Here is a 17,029-nt window from a genome sequence, read left to right as displayed (position 1 = left end):
AAAAGATAACAAAATGAATGATTTGTGATTTTATGTTAATGCAGAGTGAAGAGGAAATGACGCTGAATCAAACTCCCAAACCCAAACATGTGGGTAACTGAGTCAGATATTTTAAAGCTGACTTGTGTGTGTCTGTGTGTACATGTGTGCATTCACTATTTTAAACTAGTACATGATTATCCCAAACTAATCTGAAAGTGAGAAAAAAAACATGGAATAGATGATTGTTGTCCAAATTCTTCAGATTTGACAATTCCATCATTTCTTCCCTATTACAAAACCAGAAGACTTAAATGTGATAGAAGTACAGTATGACCACTTCTCTTTCTTTAGTAACAGCATGTACTTCCTCATTGGACAGATCAAGAGCTAACAGATAAATGGAGTCTGGCTTCCTCCCAAAGAAGTTATGATGAACTCCTACGAACAACACTGTTTTGGACAGTTGGGCCCTGAAGGGTTCACTCTGGAAACATAAGTATTTGAGGTCATTTCCAAGCCCACTGCATCAAGGCTGACTTTAGAAAGGCCACTTGGTAACAGCCAGTTTTATGCCTCATGCTCCTTGAACAAATGTTGCTATATATAGTCCACCACAGACCTAAATCAAAAGAAAATTAGAAAGGGATTTTCCAGGGGACATGTTAAGACCCAGCTAAAACCCAAGGTTTGGTTAGTCTTGACTAAAAAGTGGTTTATCTTTTAACTCCTGATTCTGTGAAAAGGCTTCTGAAAGCTTTTTCAGAAGGTGTAATTATTTCGATTCTGTTTTTGAGGAAACCGTGGGGCTTGTTTCCTCTGGATGTGCTTCTGGTTTCCCTACAATGTATAACGTTTCCTTTGATCTTCACAGCAGTCCTCTGAGATTGGCAGGACAGGTTAACCCTCTCCATTTTTATAGATGGGAAAAAGCAGATGATTGCCAAGTAAATCTATTTTGCTATAAGTAAAGCTGTGATGCTAGAGCCAGATGCTCAAGGCCAGAACTTGCAATTTTCTTATGCAAAAGCACTGACAAGGCACATGATTGCTAATTTACTAACAAATCTGTTGAACATCTGGATGACATAATCCACACATTAGTTATGCCCCTTTGAGGTTGGCCACAACATTAATCTAGACCAAAATTTAGAGTTCCCTTACAAGTAATGGCCATAAATTTCCCTTCAATTGTTTTGAATGACCAAACATCTAACTGGCCAGAGCTAGGAAACTATTTTTCTGGTGGACAAGAGAAAGGAACTTAAAAATCTACAGCTGCCATGAGAGTGACGTAAGAGAAAAAGCTACTAGAATCATATATGCTCAGGGGAAAAAAATTCCTAAGGAAGTTACAAGGAAATGGATACAATATTATCCTTATGATTTTAAACATAAGACATGAAACAGCCATAGCATTTATGTTTTCCTATATGGTATATAAATGTAAATAACTACACTATTCGAACTAGAACTGCATGATTTAAGATTTATACCTACAATATACTTAATTCCTCTTTAGGATGACTGCTTTAAATCTAACAAAAGTGATTCATCATCCTCTACTTTCACCTGAGGTTTGAAAGTAACTTTTAAAGGCTCAGGAGTGGGGATTTCCCCTCTTTCCTGGGGAGGGTAGGCCACCCTGGCCACCTCAACTTCTGTGTCACTGAGCTCATAGAGCTCACTGATGGGGCCCAGAGACTCACTCCTGGCAATGATGTCCACACCGGTCTCCCTGTCACCTTCCTGACCTTCTGCCACAGTTCGGTCCTTAGCTTTCCTAAGGCTACGCATCTTAAAAGCTTCCTTTGAGGGAGCTGCATTAGAAATAGACTTCTTAAACCTTTCTCCTGACTGCTTCAGCCTTTCTCCTGACTGCCTCAGCCTTTCTCCTGACTGTCTCAGCCTCTCTCTCCTCTCCGGGGTCACTATTCTAGTTCTAATTCTGTTCACTTTCTTGTCCAAATTCTGCCGTGTCTTCTGCATGTTTTCTTTAGAAAATGCCTTTTTGATATTGTCAATGCGCTCCTTGCCCGACTTTTTAAGTCTGGCAGATCTGCTTTCTTCAACATAATATTCTTCATCCGAAGAAAGATCTACTGGAGGATCAAGGACGTCGTCCTCCTCCTCCTGACTCTCAGGTGGGTTTCTGTCTTTAACAATAGACAGGGATGTTGGACACTGAATCTCCTCCTGAAGGAGAGAAAAACAAAGCATGTTAGTACATCCTTTGCATTAGACCAGCTCTTTTACCTTCTGGCCATGTCTCTCTCGCAAATCTCCTCCACTGGCTGTTTATACTCTGCCCATTCCTTATGTGTTGGCATTTCTCAGAGTTTCTCTCTCCTTGGCCCTTTTCTCTTTTTCATCTCCCAAGTTCATCCTGAGCGAGCTTATCCACTCCTATGCCTTCAGATCCAATTGTAAGCAACTCACAAATATTTTTTCTTCACCTCTCCCCTCCTCCTAAAGTGAAGACGTGTCTAAAGGATGGGCGGACTTCTCCACCTAGATGTAACACAGGCACTTCAAACTTAGCAAGTCCAAAAACCAAGGCCCATCCATCATCTTCTCCACTTTTTCCTTTCCTATACCTCTCAGCACTAACACCTATCCAGGTACCACACAAGACAGAAACCTCAGAATCATCATCCCATATATTTCTCTCCCTCTCATCCCATATCCAGCTGGTCACCAAGTCCTGTCGATAATGCTGCTTAGCAACTTGTCTGTTCCCTCCTCCTTCTTCATTCCCTCTATCGTCTAAATTCTGGTCCTTGTCATTTCAGGCCTGAACTTGTATAAAACCTCCTCACTGATCCTTCTACCTCCAGAATTATCACATATTTCCTGAGAAATATTTCTAAAGCATAGCTCCGATCATATCTCTTCTCCGCTTTAAAACTTTGGAAAGATTACCCGTATTCAAAGAATAGAGTTCAAATTCTTCAGTATGATTGGAAGTCTCTTCGGTTTCAGCTAAACAGAATTATCACATATTTCCTGAGAAATATTTCTAAAGCATAGCTCCGATCATATCTCTTCTCTGCTTTAAAACTTTGGAAAGATTACCCGTATTCAAAGAATAGAGTTCAAATTCTTCAGTATGATTGGAAGTCTCTTCGGTTTCAGCTAAACCTATATTCCCACTCCTCCAGCCCAGCAACATAAACCACTGTCAATTCCTCAAGCACAAAATGTTTTCATCCCTCTATGCTTTTCTATACATGGTCTGTGTTATCTTAAGTGCCCCTCACCTTATCTCTTTTTGGCTTTGTGAACAAAATCTTTCTTTAAGAATCAATTTAAGTATTCTTGCTTTTCTATACATGGTCTGTGTTATCTTAAGTGCCCCTCACCTTATCTCTTTTTGGCTTTATGAACAAAATCTTTCTTTAAGAATCAATTTAAGTATTCTCAACTTCCCCAATTGGCTGATTTTGTCTCCAATTTACACCAAAAGAACATGTACATACCTCTATTATAACATTTATCACAGTTTTGAGTTTAATTGGAACTCTACTCATTTATATCTGTCTCCCTGAGGCCTTCAATAGACGACACATTCCTTAAAAGCAGAGATAATGTGTCTTATGTATGTTTTATGCCCAGCATCTATCAGGGTGCCTTATACGTAATAAGTATAACTCAGTAAATGATTGTTGGGTCAAATAAGAGGCTTATGCCTTCATTCAACAAAGTTACTAAGCAACCCCCATCTACCAGTCAGTATCCTACAACCTGGGAAACCCCTATGAAGAAGACGGAGTGAAAGACAAATAAGTGAAATACATAGTATATTGGTTGGCAATGAATGTTCAGCTGAAAAATAAAGCACAGAAGGGGGACATACAGTGACAGGGGAGGGTACTATTTGAACTATATTGGTCGGAAAGGCCTCACAGATAAGGTGACATCTGAGCCTAGACCTGAAGGTTGTGCATATCTATGAGAAGAATGGAGAACCAGCAAAGAGGACAGTGTGGCTAGAGCAGAGTGATCAAAGGACAAGAGAAGGAGGAGACAGGGTGAGAGGGAGGCAGGAGGGCCAGAGAACCTAGGGCTCTGTATCCAATAATAAGGGGAGTGGCTTTTACTCCAAGAATGGTAGGAAGACTTTTGAAAGGTTTTGAGGAGAGTAGTGACATGATTTGACCCACATCTGAAAACAGGCTGTAGGGTCAAGATAAGCAGCAGGGAGGATAGCTGGACAGCACTATTAGCAGATAAAGCAGATGAGAGATGGGTGAGGGTGTTGGCAGAGGTGGGGGTGAGAAGTGGACTGATTCCAAATCTGCTTTGAAGGTAGGAGCCAACTGCATTTGCTGCTAGATTTGGATGTGGAAGTTTAGAGAATATCAACAATGATCCTCAAGTACATGGCCTGAGCAGCCGAAGGACAGATTTGCCATTAACTGAGATGGGGAAGACAGCAGGAGGAAGAGACTGGAGGGGAAGGAAGGGATCTGAACTTGTATTTGAAAGGCCCACTGGACATGCACGCACAGGTGCTAAATAGGCAGCTGAGTAGGGGAGTCTGGAATTCCGAAAAGAGGTCTGGGCTAGAGATACAAATTTAGGAGTCATTCATGTAAACATGGAATTAAAAGTCATGAAAACAGATGAAAGAGATCATCAAGAGACTGAGTGAGTACGTCTACACTCCATTTCATTCAAAATTCCCCAAGGTGTGTTTCAGAATTCAGAAAATTTCAGATTTTGGGAAATTAATAACATATTACATAGTATTCCCAATGAGATCTTGGGAAGAAACATTTCTGTGGCAAAAAATATGAATATTGACAGGAAGGTGAGATGAAGACTATTATCAATGATTTCATGCTATTCCAGGCCAGGTTTTACCCACCAAATGAATTCAGGTCAATCTAGGTGTTACTGTCAAGTAAGTGATGAAAAATTTTTTATTTTTAGAAATTTTTGGATTTTGGTGTGATAAATTTTGTACATGTATATAAGAAGGAAGACATGAGAAAGAATGAAAAAAGAGAAATATCAGACAGTGAGGTAGGAGGAAATCCAGGAGAGTGTTCCTACTAAATTTATTCAATCAAAAAAATATAATAAATATATAAAAAACACATTTATACATATTCCAAAACTTATCAAGACAGTCAAGAAGGTATCCCTGGAATTTTATTTTCTTTGGATACTTATTTAAAATTAAATTCTTTGGCTACAGAATTGGAGAGTCCAGGAGCTAAAAAAGGCAGGGGTGGGTGTCTCATAACCCTCTGGTGAATCAGTGAAATTATTCCTCTCCTTTCCTGACACCTGCTGCAGGGAGTAGCTTTAGCAACACAGTGTGGTTTAATATGGCCTGAGAAGGTATAATTAGAAAAGGAAGAAGCCAAAGAGTAATTATTGCTTGGCAGGGGAAAATGCTCACAATCTTCCAGTGAAGAAATCAGATATATTTTAACTCAGGAATCAGATACCCTTCTTCCACTGAACAGCAAATAATACAAAATCAGGCTTTTTAAAAAACAAGACAGAGGAACAGTCAAGAAAAGTACTTATTATGTGGATCTATTTGTTGCAACTCCTATGAGTCAGAGTTAATGGTAAATACACTGTAATAATAAAGACTGTGTGGTTGTATTATAGTTGATTTCCAAATACAATTATATCTTTTTATGTTAAAGCCCAGGTAAAAAGACCATTGTCATAACAGAAAGAATACAATGAGTCAGAGTAACGTGAACTTGATTGAATATCAAAGTAATATAGGTAAGGGAATTCTGAATATTTAGAGGTCTGGGACTTACTAAGGAATAGCCAAATATCTCATTTCATAACCACAGGCATATGGTTAGTAACCAGAATTATCAAAAGATGTAAGACTTCTGACTTGCATGATGAGAGGAGTCATCAAGGTGAAAGTATACTAAAAAAAGAAACCATACTTGTAAAAGAAATGGCAGATAATTTTTACTGTAGCTGAACTGCTCAATTTCAAGTTAATTTTAGTAGAAGAGGCAATCTCAATATAACCACTTATACATATCACCTGTGAATTAATAATATCTTATTTTAACTGCTAAGAATAACCATGTGGATATTGTATAGTGTTCTAACATCTAATGAATCTCTAAGTCAGAGTTCTATGTCCACTGTTATTTGCCTTTATCTTTTCTCTACAAGCTCTCCAATTATAAAATATAACAATTGCTTTTTGACAAACTGCTGCTTACTCTGAACAACTAATATCTTACAAGAAAAGAAATCTGACCTAAACTAGCATCTTTCAGTTGCTTTCATGCTTTCAACAACTATAGTGGCTCAAAGAAAGGAAAAATTAGCAGTAATAACAGGGACTAAATGGGTGAATATAGAAACATAATTCATATATATATACATATATATATGTAATGTATGTATATCAATGGACAGAGTCAATGAGAACTTTCCAGAAACTTCTTTGCTCTAGCCTCGTAAATCTTATTCGGCACTTGGCCACTGCTTTGCACAAAGGCTCTCAGGAGAAGTGCCAGATGCCAAGTATGTTTCCTGGCATGCCCAATGCAAGTAGAGGGTGAGATATACCCACAACTGCCAGTGCCCTCGGAAGGTGACTCGAAGAACAGATACTACATTCTCCCCTTCCAAATCCAGATCCCACTACATACACTAACACTGGAACTGGCATCTGAAAGGAAGGTGACTCTTTTTGTTTTGTTTTGTTTTTTCTTTTCTTTTCAAATTTTTAATATTGGAGAAGGGCTTCCAGGGACCTGGAAGGAAAGGTAAATGGTAAGGACTTCAAATGGCATAGTCCACCCTGTCCACCTTTGAACTAGAAAACTAGCAACTCTTCTCTCTATTCTTCTTTCTAAATAACCTACAGGCTCTTAAAAACAGATCCAAAATACCACTCTACCATCCCAGTGTAACTTTATCGGTCAACAGAGGGCTGTGAAGAATTGCCTAATCTGTGAAGAACGCTGCAGGGAGTTACGGGCCACATCCCTAGTATTTTACAAATATCTGCCTACATAATCCAACTGTGTTCCTACTTCATTTTGATTTTATTTTTCTAGGTTTTTTTTACTATGCACACAGGTATCCATTTCATATATATATAGCAGTGAACGTCTCTGTGCATGTTCCTGATTTTATGCTTAGAACAAATTAACAAAATTTTTAGGCCAAAAGGTCTGTGAATTTTTTAAGTTCCTAATACATACTACCAAAATTGCCCTCTTGAAATGCTGTACTAATTAATACTCCCATCAGCAGAGTATGAAAATGCTTGTTTTTTCTAACCCTTAAACTTTGTATATATGTTTTAGTAATTGCCAATATTTAAACAGGTATGAATAGAATACTGTTATTTATTTTGTCTTTTATAAACTGCCTGATATTGACAGTTTCCCACTTTTTCTACTATGACACAAGAGTTCAACATTTTTCCTTTTGATTTTTAAGTTTTTAAAATATATTACAGATATTGTGCATTTGCCATAGATATGTTCCTATTTCCAAAAATACAAGTAAGCACAGGATAATACAGGAACTCAGCTCAACACACAATGCCACACAAAAATTATTGTATTAAATCAGCTAAGAAAAAAGACCTAGTAAAAAAATATAAGAAATTATTTGTGACTCCTATATTTGTATTACTATAATAACAATAATAAAAATAAGAACAATTGCCTTATTGCAATAGACAGACTGAAATAGTTTTCTTATTATGGTGATCTGTATGTAAAAATTCCAATATATAAATTACATTCTGAAAAGTTCATACTTTACTATTTGGAGTAAGGCTCTCCATGAGGAGGAAGAAAATCATATTGTGGGGCTATTGGTCCTCAGTTTCTTCTTTTACATAACAAAGAGATGATTTAAACTAGAGGTCTGAGGTCTCTTCTAGTTCTAACACTCTCAAAGTCCATGAGAGGGCATTACGCTAATTAGGCTAATATGCAAAAAGAGCCTTACCAATATTAAGTTTCAAAAGCAAGAAATAGCCTAAGCTATGAGCCACAGTTCATATTACATGAAATGGCTGAGAAGCTCGAAATACTGAAATAATAGATAGCACATTAGTTAACATAGAATTGGTTTTATCCTGAGATCTCTGCTGATACAGAACTCCATTGCATTAACATAATCATATATAATAGTTAAGATGTGACATTCAAAACCTCTGATAAGACTTGCTGGCAACTAAAAAATGCAAGAGATTACACTAATCAAGCTGAACACAAGTGCAAGCTTACCTGGAATATTACCACGCGGAATTTGTTTTTCTTCATTATTTCCTCTTGTTTGGTTTCAACTTTTTTAACATGAATTTGTTGCTTCTCCACCCGGGCCTTCACATCTTTAATGTGAGCACTGACTTTTCGGGTTTTCTCAAACAACTTGTTAATGATATAGCCTGTATTGCTATGTGACTGTGAAAGCTTCAGTAAGTCAATCTGGACGGATTTTACTGCATTTTCCATTTCCCTGTGTCTCTCTTCTATTCTCTTCTGGCTTGCCTGCACACTGTCCACAACGGAAGCTACTTTATCCAGCACAGTCACAATGGTAAGAGCAGCATCTTGGTCTTCATCTTCTGTAACACTTGACAGGCGATTCTGGTGAATTTTATCAGCATTTGAAGCAGACCCATTATGTTCCATTGTATTAATTTCTCAGTGAAAGATGTCCCACCACAATGAATTCTAGCACTTAGAGCAAAAAGTCAGCTCAATAACAGGCAACAGGGTTGTTTAAAAGGTTGGAAACCCCACCCCTGGAGAATGATCAAGTATTTATAACTACAAATACCCATACATGACTGTTCTGCAATATGAACCCTTGCAAAGCACGAGGGACTGTTCCAAACATGCTTGCTGACTGACTAAGGGACTCAAATAAGACTGTGTGGGTAGAAGAGGAAAGCTTTTTTAAAAAAGTTCACTAAAGCCACCATGTTACTAATATTAAGCCTAGAAGCCAAATGATCAAAAAAAAAAACAAACTCCAAATGTTGGGTGAAGCTTTTTGCCTTTAGACAATTTCAAGCAGTATTAGTAAAAGGAAAAGTGAATTGTGAACTTAAATGTACCTTTTCTATTAATTTCACATATTAAGTGTACCTATAGATCAAAGAATGTAGTAAATAAACACACCAAAACAGAGGCCATATAATGAAAACATTATATTATAACATGCTTTTCCAAACCAAATATTAAAATTAATATTTAATTTTGAACATATTCTTTAAATTCTACATGCATACTTTTGAATATCTAAACTACGTGTTAAGCAGCTGAATACATTCTACTCACACTTCTGATCTTTAAACACCAACAATCTATTAATACAGCTATTACTAGAGGACAAATTTGGATAGAGGTCTTAGATAATTTTTAGTCTCACTTTAAGAGCACCAATCATTAACAATCATTTTTGCATTTTATTCACAAACACTGATACAATTTGTTTGTTAAAACAAATATTTTCTTTAAAAAGGAATGTGTTAAAGTAGTTTAACTGATAGAGTAGGCTTTATTTCAATCTGTTTGTTAAACAGCCTGTTTTCATATTATCTAAATCTACTTATCAGTGATCTGTTCCATCATTACTACCAGAAACGTTTTCATATTATTAGAATTATTTTTTCAAAGAGAGGAGTAATCCCAATTCTAGTCCATACATCTTGTAAAGATTTTACATCTAACACAACAGCTTTATAGTTCATGCGATAGGCAGTGTCTAAAAAATCAGTTACTAAATCTCAAAAACATTTCAATATCTATTTAAACACAGTGTCTTCTAGAATTTTTTTGTAAGAAAAGTAATCTGTAAACATCTTTATCTTTAGTTCATGCTTGGTCATTTCCTGTGGTCATTGTGGAAGAAGTGGGTATGACTTTATAACTATTTGTAAAGTGGTCCATCTTTGCAAAAATATTACATTCCACGGGTAAAGAACAAGTCTTAGAATTACCATGTGGTACAAATTCATGAAATCAAATTCTGTATTTAAAAACATAAAACAAAGTACTAAACAGTCCAAAACTGTTGTAGCTGAATATTTTAAATACGAGCCAACAGTACTACACTAAAAATGTCCAAAAATAAGGCCTCTGAAATAAATATTTCCATTCTTTAAAAAAAAGACATAATAAGAGTACATCACATGGTCAGTGTATATATAAAAGTCACCAGTTTAAACCATTCTGGATGATGTATCTGAAGTAAAATGACCTAGGTTTTGCTTCTGTCGACGTCCTCTATTGTTTTTGGGGCATTTTCTGTTGCATTAAAAAGAAAGAAAGGAAGAAAAATATGAGTTTCATCATTTTGTTTAGGATATTTCAAATGTTTCCAAAGTAATACACATTTCACACATAAAACCATTGCGCACGCAATCACATGAAGGGGAAACAAGATCCTATTTGGTGCAAGACAAGGTGAGGACAAACATGATGTCAGACTTCTACCTTCCCTACAAAGCTGGGAGTTGAAAAGATCAGATACACAATTTAGGTACAGACACAAGCAAGACTCATCCCCAGTGTCTAGACTACTGCGTATACATCCCTGAGAGGAATCCCCACCCTTCCTATCAACTCCCTAGGCCACAGTAACTGGTAACATAAAACCCCTGATAGTAGAAAGGCCCTTAGCCCATGTACTTTCCCTGAGCATTATCACACCTCCAAAATAACAAGAACAATTTAGATGAAGGGAGAAATCAGGAAGTGCGCATATTAACCTCAGATATGAGTACATAAGAAATGCCTAATGGGGCCGGCCCGTTGGCGCACTGGATAGTGCGCCGCTTGGGAAGCGCGGCGGCGCTCCCGTCCGAGGGTTCGGATCCCACATACAGACCGGCTCCCGCTCACTGGCTGAGCGAGGTGCGGGAGCAACGCCAAGGCTTGCAATCCCGTTGCCGGTCCCCGGTCCGGTACGGGGGCAACACTGAGGGTTGCGATCCGTTGCCGGACACGGAAAAAAGACAAAAAAAAAAAGAAATGCCTAATGATTTCAGACAATGACTCAAGAGAAGTTGTTTCACACCCTGCTGGGACAAACCACAGAACCCCATAGGGAACTGCCACACTGGAGACAGGGATGTTCCTTGATTCTGCTCTCACTTAACCTTAAACGTTTCTGCAGGGTGGTACAAATCTCACTGTGTGTAACTGCTCTTGTGCCTGCCCACTAGATTGCAAATATATGAGCTCTTACTTTGCACAAGGTGCTTTGCTACACAATGTGGAGTAAAGGGGCTGGGATAAATTCTGGCAATTTTGAGTTTGGGCTCTGCTAATAACTAGCTGAGCAACCACAATTTTCCTATATGTTAAATATTAAATTAGGAGTTGGACTAACCTCTAAACTCTCTGCCAGCAAGGAATTTATAATCTAAAGAAAAGAAAGTCTTGTGATAATTGTTCCACATTCTTATTTGATTTCAAAGAGTACTGCTTTGCCTTGACTTAAAAGCCTTGATGATAATACTTCCATTTTGTGTGTGTTTTTCACAAATTTTATCTCACTAACCCTCATAAAAATACTTCAAGGTAGAGGGAGCTGGAATCATCTCCATTTCATAAATGAGGAAACTATTTAGGAGGTTAACCACCCCTCTTTAATCATCACTAACTCACCATGACCTTGGAAAGTTTCACCTTCCTGGGGCCATGGGATTTTTAATCTATAAAATAAGGAGGTTTGGCTAGGATGATGTTTGAGGTTCCTGCCAATCTGTCATTCTATGAATCCAAAAACATGAAACAAGATTCCAAGCACAAAAAAAGAAAATTAGACTCATGCAGTCTTGGTAAGCAGGTCAGTGGAAACATCCTTTTTAAGGAAGATTCCTCACATGTAACAGCCACCATGGGATTCGTGAACAGCTGTCCCCTGATAGACTGTGTGGGAGAACCACTCCTTAAAAATTCAGTGGAGAAGAGTCCAAGTTCATAGTTACAATATTCCAAATCCAAGATAGCAAGACATTCTAGGGGAGGAAATAACACAATAAAAAGACTGGCCTCAAGATGAAATCTGTGATAAAATCAATGAGATGACCTTCAGTTGTGGAGACAGTAGGCAGTGAAGACACTGTGTCACAGTTCAAAATATACTGTGATGTCTAAGTGGCTGTGAGGGCAGCAAATGGATTCGGGGTATAAACTAGAGGGTACAACTTAAAAACTACCTGCCAGGTAATTTTAATTTCACAGTTGATGATGATAGCACACTGAGAACAGAAGCACACAGCTGGGCAAAAGGCTGCATTAGGGGCTGTCAAGGGCTTAACTAGCTCTACAACCACGGGCAAAGTACTTCCATCTCAGGGCCTCAGTTTCCTCACTTCTCTAAATGAAGGCGCTGAACTCAAAGTTGCTTCCCAGTTAATCTAAAACCCTTTGATCCTCTTAAAGATGGCACTATCATCAGACTTCAAAATTCTTCTCTTACTTTACCCTATTTTTCTCTTTCACCTTCCCAATCATTTATTACCCTACTCCTGCTTTACTCTAATAATGTCTTACATGATCTATCCCATCACACATTTTCACTACTCCAGTGAATTTGGCAGATGACCTTCAGATTAATACTCTGAAAAAAATGGTTTATACCAAGTTCCTTCCCTGCTCAAAAACCCTAAACTGCTATAAAATCAAGTTTGAACCCCACTCTCTTGCAATGGTCATACTTGGCAAACATATTTCCCAAGATGACTCAACATGGACCCTCCTCTTGATGGTTCAGTGGAAAGAATGATTTAGGAATCAGAAGCACTGAATCCAAATCCAGGCACTTCTACTTATGAATTGAATGACCACAGGCAACTTACTTAACCTCTGAGCCTATATTAAATGGCCACGGCCAGCCCTGCTGATAAGTGTTTTTTCCCCCTATATTCTCTTTCTGTGTTATCATTTTTTATATCATTATGTCCCTACTTTGAGCTACTGCCCAATTTTATACTCAGTAGTCTTGCCTAAGGGCAGATCATCTGTTCTGTGGAATAAAGCACACTGACTTTAGTGCCTGGATTTTATGAAAAATATCTGTTACTCAGAGAACATTTTTTACCATTTCTAGATTTATCATGTCAGCTCCAGACTACTGAAGGCCTGGCTTCAATCCAGACCTTGAATACAAGAGTCATAAATCCATTATGGCCTGCCAATATCTGTATTTGATACGCTCCAACCCTCTGCCCAGAATAATGCAGGGAAGTAGAGAGATGATGTTTATGGGACTTGTGAACCAAACCTTAAAGGAGGTATGAAGAGGTAAGCAAGAAGAAAGACACGAGACTGGGAAACACAAAGGCATTAAAACTTGATTTGCTCTGACTTTTCTCAGATCCAGTTCAGTCTGGCTTGTATATTTCCACTCAGTTTAGAAAATACCCATTTTATGCCAATTGTGCTCCAAATAAGTCCTATGGAAAATGTTTTTATCTATAATAGAGAATTTTAAAGTTTATTACTTATTGCTATAATCCCAAAAATGAAGTAATGTCAAGACAGTGATATATTAAAAAAATAAAATAAAAAGGTAATCTTTAGCCTCTGATTTCTTCCTTTCTTACTATATTTACCATGAACAAAATATATTGCTAGGGCATAAAAAACCTTGCAGTTCTGCAAGCCTTAAAAAATTTCTGCAAGGTTCTTCTGTGGATGTGCAGACCATTCTAGAAATTCTGCTACTACCATTATTGTCCTCAAATGCTCAAAGATAGTACACAGTTCTAAGATTCCTAAATTTCTTTATTCCATTGCCTATTCTCATGCTCCCATCTCTGCCTGCAGCCCAGATACACCTAGAATAAGTTCTGGGAATGAGTTCTTGATCATATTATAAAAAAGAAAGACAGGGACAGGTCAAACCCACATGGAAACCTCAGGGAACTGATTGTGAGATTTTTCCTAAGAGGTTTGTGGACTTAAAGTGCCTATCATTCTGAGTGTGCTTCAAGATTTTTGTCTAATTTACAGCTACCCAACTCTAAACTAAAGTTGATATTTCTTACGTTATTACCTACCTTGTTATGCACATGACAATTGCTACTATAATGGCGATCTGTACAGCTCCAATAATTGCTGCAATAAGGACATGAGTGAGCTTTTGCCTACTTGGCACTACATAGAGAATACTAAAGTCTGTCTTTTCACAGTGCTGTCCAGTGTAACCAGATTCACATCTGAAAAGGGGGGGAGAAAAAGGATTCCTATGAGAATTAGAAATTTCTGTATTTCCAGGCTTTTAAATTAAAAGATACAAAAGAATGATAAAATTTACACAGGAATAAAAAATCAGGCACTTTCCCACCATTTGAAGAAAACCTACCATTTGTGTACTTCCATGCAGGCTTTCTGCTATGCCTATTTTACACAGTGCTTCTTTCACCTACGTTATATTACATTAATTCTAAAGTTGCTAAATAGTATTTACCACCATCATTTCAAAATAGATATACAATATTCCATCCAGTGACTATAATATAGCTAACTTATCCATTCCCCATTCTAAGACATATCAGTTATTTTCAATTTTTCACAATTATAAATTTAAAGTGTGGTAAACATCTTGGTGAATACACACTTTTCTATATTTAATGTTATTCCTTAGGCTAGATACCTGGAAATGAGATTATTGAGTAAACAGGTATAAACATTTACAGTTCTCTGACCAAGACACTTTTCAGTGTACGAAATATAAACATTTAATATGCAAGGGGGAGATGAAAATAAGTTATTAATGACAGAAACAAAGTCAAGCAGTCAAGTAGGTACTAAATGTTAGATTACCTAAATTCCAATTAAAAGTAAATAAAAAGGCAAAAACACCAGCTGATGATGATAATTTGACAGGGGGAAACATTTAAGATATTTAACAGAAAATTCATATTTTTAAGCTGACAGAAGTAAAATGTATAAATTTGCCACCCTTCACTTTAAACTATTAATAAAACATCTGAAGTTTAAGGATAGTGTGCACATTTATTAATGTCCCACACCCCATTACAAAAAGGATGTGAGGCAGCTTATCATAAAGCACACATAACAACAAAAAGAAGCCTGGGCAAAGGGAAACGGGGAAAGCCAGGGGTGCTGTGAGTCCACCCATCCAGTCCTTGAGGTTCCTGCCAGTAGTTTTCACACTGGGCTCTAAGCTTCCCAGCAGACAAAACAAACAAGCAGTGAGGCAGATATATAGATCGTGGAATACAACTGACAGACCACAAATAAATCCATACATCTATGGTCAATTGATTTTGACAAGCGTGCTAACACAATTCGATGGGGAAAATGGTCTCTTCAACAAATGGTACTGGGACAACTGAATACCCACATGCAAAAGAATGAAGCTAGATATTTTTCTCATATCATACACAAAAATTAACTCAAAATGGATCACAGAGCTAAATGTAAAAACTAAAACTATAAAACTCTCAGAAAAAGGTAGGATATAGCCATTATGGAAAACAGTATGGAGGTTCCTCAAAAAATTAAAAAGAGAATTACCATATGATCCAGAAATCCCACTATTGGGTATATACCCAAAGGAAATGAAGTCAATATGTCAAAGATATCTTATCTCCTATGTTTGTTGCAGCACTATTCACAATAGCCAAGATATGGAATCAACCTAAGTGTCTATTGACAGATGAATAATTTTTTTAAATGTGATATATATACACAATGAAATATTATTCAGTCATAAAAAAGAAGTAAATCCTGTCATTTGTGAAAACATGGATGAACTGGAGGACATTATGTTAAATGAAATAAGTCAGGCACAGAAAGACAAATACCATATAATCTACTCATTTCTAGACTCTAAAATAGTTGATCTCATAGAAAGAAGTAGAGAGTGGAATGGTGGTTTACCAGGGGTTGAAGCAGTTGGTGGGTGGGGTGGGGAGATACCAGTCAAAAGATACAAAATTTTACTTAGATGGGAGGTAAGTTCAAGAGAGGTAAGTTCAAGAGACCTATTGTATAGTTAATAACAATACATTGTACAGTTAATAACAATATATTGTATTCTTGAAAATACTGAGAATGGATGCTGTGTTCTCACCACAAAAACAATAACTGTAGCATAATTCATATGTTAATTAGCTTGATTTAGCCATTCCACAATGTATATATATTTCAAAACATCACGTTGTACACAATAAATACACACAATTTTATTCATTAATTTTTAAATTAATTTTTTTAAAAAGAAAAAATATATAGGAATAATTCTTTGTGACCTTAGATTAGGCAATAATTTCTTAGATATGACACCCAAAGCAAAAGCAACAACAACAAAAAAGATAAATAGGACTAAATCAAAATTAAAATATTTTACACTTAAAGACACTATCAAGGAGGTAGAACCCACAAAACAGGAAAAAATTTTTGCATATCATATATCTGATAAAGGGCTTGTATCTAGAACATATAAAGAACTAATCCAACTCAATAATAAAAAGATTTTTAAAAAACACAATTAGGGGCCGGCCCAGTGGCGCACTGCTACAGTGTGCCGCTTGGGAGCGCGGCTGCGCTCCCGCCGAGGGTTCGGATCCCACACACAGACCGGCCGCTCACTGGCTGAGCGAGGTGCGGGCGCAACACCGAGGGTTGCGATCCCGTTGCCGGTCCCAGTCCGGTACGGTGCGACACTGAGGGTTGCAATACGTTGCCGGTCATGAAAAAAAAAAAAAAAGACAAAAAAAAAAAACACAATTAAAAAATGGGCAAAGGAGTTATATGGATATTTCTCCAGAGAAGATATACAAATGGCCAATGAGCACACGGAAAGATGCTCAACATCATTTGTCATCAGGGAAATGCAGATCAAAACTACAATAAGGGGCCGGCCCGGTGGCGCACTGCTACAGTGCACCGCTTGGGAGTGCGGAGGTGCTCCCGCCGAAGGTTCGGATCCCACATACAGACCGGTTCCCGCTCACTGGCTGAGCGAGGTGTGGGCGCAGCACCGAGGGTTGCGATCCCGTTGCCGGTCCCGGTCCGGTACGGGCACAACACTGAGGGTT

General features: G+C 37.6%; 2 protein-coding genes across 2 annotated transcripts in view; both read right to left on the bottom strand.

The window, feature by feature from the left end:
- Positions 1 to 735: 735 nt before the first annotated feature.
- MURC (muscle-related coiled-coil protein) lies at positions 736 to 8,636 on the bottom strand. The gene is made up of 2 exons (XM_008586589.1): positions 8,229 to 8,636; positions 736 to 2,175 (listed from the first exon to the last, which is right to left on the bottom strand). Exons 1-2 carry the CDS (start codon positions 8,634 to 8,636, stop codon positions 1,498 to 1,500), a joined length of 1,086 nt encoding a protein of 361 aa, XP_008584811.1. The 3' UTR covers positions 736 to 1,497.
- Positions 8,637 to 9,142: 506 nt separating this feature from the next.
- The window catches only part of TMEFF1 (transmembrane protein with EGF-like and two follistatin-like domains 1), an 83,522-nt gene continuing 75,635 nt past the window's right edge, over positions 9,143 to 17,029 (bottom strand). Inside the window, exons 9-10 of the mRNA XM_008586590.1 lie at positions 14,021 to 14,179; positions 9,143 to 10,256 (exon numbers count right to left, since the gene is read on the bottom strand). Coding sequence (XP_008584812.1) covers positions 10,172 to 10,256; positions 14,021 to 14,179 — 244 coding nt within the window. The 3' untranslated portion in view covers positions 9,143 to 10,171. The remainder of the gene's footprint in view (positions 10,257 to 14,020; positions 14,180 to 17,029) is intronic.

The sequence above is a fragment of the Galeopterus variegatus genome, unplaced genomic scaffold (genome assembly GCF_000696425.1).
Source record: "Galeopterus variegatus unplaced genomic scaffold, G_variegatus-3.0.2 Scaffold4034, whole genome shotgun sequence".
In the NCBI taxonomy this organism is placed as follows: Eukaryota; Metazoa; Chordata; class Mammalia; order Dermoptera; family Cynocephalidae; genus Galeopterus; species Galeopterus variegatus.
The sequence above is the reverse complement of the archived record's forward strand: the minus strand, read 5'-3'. Positions and strand labels throughout refer to the sequence as shown.